At 41.4% G+C, this 2,396-nt stretch overlaps 1 protein-coding gene across 1 annotated transcript in view; it reads right to left on the reverse strand.

Annotated features, from left to right (window-relative positions):
• SARC_09228 (hypothetical protein) overlaps nucleotides 1-2,347 on the reverse strand; it is a gene marked incomplete at its 5' end in the record, with an annotated part of 7,299 nt that extends 4,952 nt beyond the window's left edge. The window contains 3 exons of the mRNA XM_014296771.1: nucleotides 89-243; nucleotides 1,289-1,351; nucleotides 2,195-2,347. Of these exons, the coding sequence (XP_014152246.1) occupies nucleotides 89-243; nucleotides 1,289-1,351; nucleotides 2,195-2,347 (371 nt within the window). The remainder of the gene's footprint in view (nucleotides 1-88; nucleotides 244-1,288; nucleotides 1,352-2,194) is intronic.
• Nucleotides 2,348-2,396: the final 49 nt, after the last annotated feature.

Raw genomic sequence — 2,396 nt, forward strand, 5'->3', positions numbered from 1 at the left:
GTGTGTGTGTGTATACATATGTATACATATATATACAAATCATACATCTACATTTATATCCATATGTTGCACGATGTACAGAACTTACTGCTTGCGGATTGGTGGCTGACTTAGACTGCTGCGAGACAGTGACTGTGAGTTTAGCTTACGTCTGCTTGCGGGAGATGCATACTTGTTGCGGTGGTGCACTGCACAGTACAATTCTCCTCCAGACAGAGCGTAGGGACATCCCGGATAGATCACCTGTATGTTTTATATCGAATTGACCGATAAACAGACATGTGCATAAGTTTGTATATACTTTATACATACATGGGAGAGAGATAGAGAGAGATACATTGCCTATGCATCGTGAGCCAGGGCACAGGTGGATTTATAACCTATTACAAGCCCAAATACCATAAGCAAACAATTCGGAACAATTATCAATATCTAGGGTACAAGCTTGAGCATCTCAGGATGTATTCATATATACAAATACATATGGGGTGCAAATCCATTGGGCTTTAAATACCTTAACTGAACAACCAATATGGTATCGGCAATTGAAATAAAGCATCTGTATTTACAATGTCAACTATATGCGTATTTATATATATATATATATATATTATGTCTAATCGTATATAAGTATGTATGTATATCTATTGGTATATAAGTAGTATGTATGTGAATGTATATCTAATGATATATAAGTTTGCATGTATATGTGGATACGTATATACGTGTACATGTATTTGTGGTATGAACTCTACATAAAGATTATCTGAGCATATATTAGGTTTTGACAACTAACCGCCTGCTACACATGTGAGTGACGTTCAAGTGGTTGTTGTGGAATTATATGATATAGCTATGGGCCCATACATATATATATGTCCTGATTGGCCAACATAGCTCACCTGTATACACACTAGTTATAATGTAAGTACACGGTTGACGTACGTTTGCGAGCACCAGCGGTACATGAGAAAACCGGAAAACCGTTAACAATAAGCGTACACTACATATATGATACAGTGGTTAGTGATGTGGCACGTCTGACTGAGCTCTACGCAAATGCGCACCTGAAAACACCAGAATAAACGGAATAAACGGGACAGCCCTTCGGATGCTAATAGCGACTAACCACCCTATGCGTCCACTATTTTCGACTGTTTTGGACAGTTTTGGACAGTTTTGGACCCATCCTATGTGGTTCACATCTATTATTCACAACAGCACACAGAACACTGCCAGCCAATCAACACAGTCGGAAAAGCTTTCTGGCGCGGAACAGACATATTACCTGTGAACAAGCCTTACATCGGAAACATTGCGGGTGGTAGACAAAGTCAACGGCACTCATCACCTGCGAGAAGAGTGGGATATTAACCTGTAGTACAACAATATTTATATATATATATATATGTATATATATATATATATATATATATGTATATATATATATATATTACATATACGTGTGTCTTTGTGTATGTGTGTGTGTCTGTGCCTGTATATGCTTGTGTGTGCGTGCATGTGTTTATCTGGGTGTCTGCGCGTGGCAACTCGCTTCGCCACAGGGCGTATACCATATCAGACACCTACCCGACCGTAGGCATCGGTGCAACCGACGAATTGAGTACACACGCATACAAACATACACACGTACATGCACATAAACGTACAAGAGAGTATGTACACTACATACACATACATGTGTATTACCCGTGTGGCATACGTATTCCTACAGCCGCCTTTGGTCAACAATTCCTGTAACCCATGGCAGTTGCAGCATGGCAAGTAGGGACGCATGGCTGTACAAGCCACACACAGGAACGCATACAGACGCTTAACGTATATATGTACCACTTGCGGGGTATACGCTAAGCAAATACGCATAAATAAATTTTCATCATATGTATATATCGATGGACGTATGTATATTCACTCGCCATATGCATAGCCAAACAGATACCTATAATCAAAGAACTGCAACTGGTTGGGAAAGCGTTTGTCACCGTTGTTGCAGCGTGGTAGGTAGCTTTGCGCACCACAGCCCGAGCGGTAGAGAACTACCCGACAACAACTCACAAGTCACCCGGTTGAATAAACATGTACACGAAGTACACCAACGGCCACGCACTGCACACGACCCTGCGTGTAGTTCATCTGTACATATGGTACATATGCGTTGTCACACAATAGATACCTGGTCGGCAATGGCTTCGCCACATTGCTTACAGCATGAGAGAAAGCTCCGCTTGTAACAGTTGGTGCAGTAGATCCCACCATTCTTCTCAAAGTAGTCGTTGCGTAGCGCTCCTTCGCATAGGGAACATGAGAAGCATTTTGCATGCCATGACTGTGGGCAGGCATGTGGAGTACAGTGGAGAAGAAGTTGAGTATATAAA

The sequence above is a fragment of the Sphaeroforma arctica genome (genome assembly GCF_001186125.1).
Source record: "Sphaeroforma arctica JP610 unplaced genomic scaffold supercont1.912, whole genome shotgun sequence".
Lineage (NCBI taxonomy): Eukaryota > Ichthyosporea > Ichthyophonida > Sphaeroforma > Sphaeroforma arctica.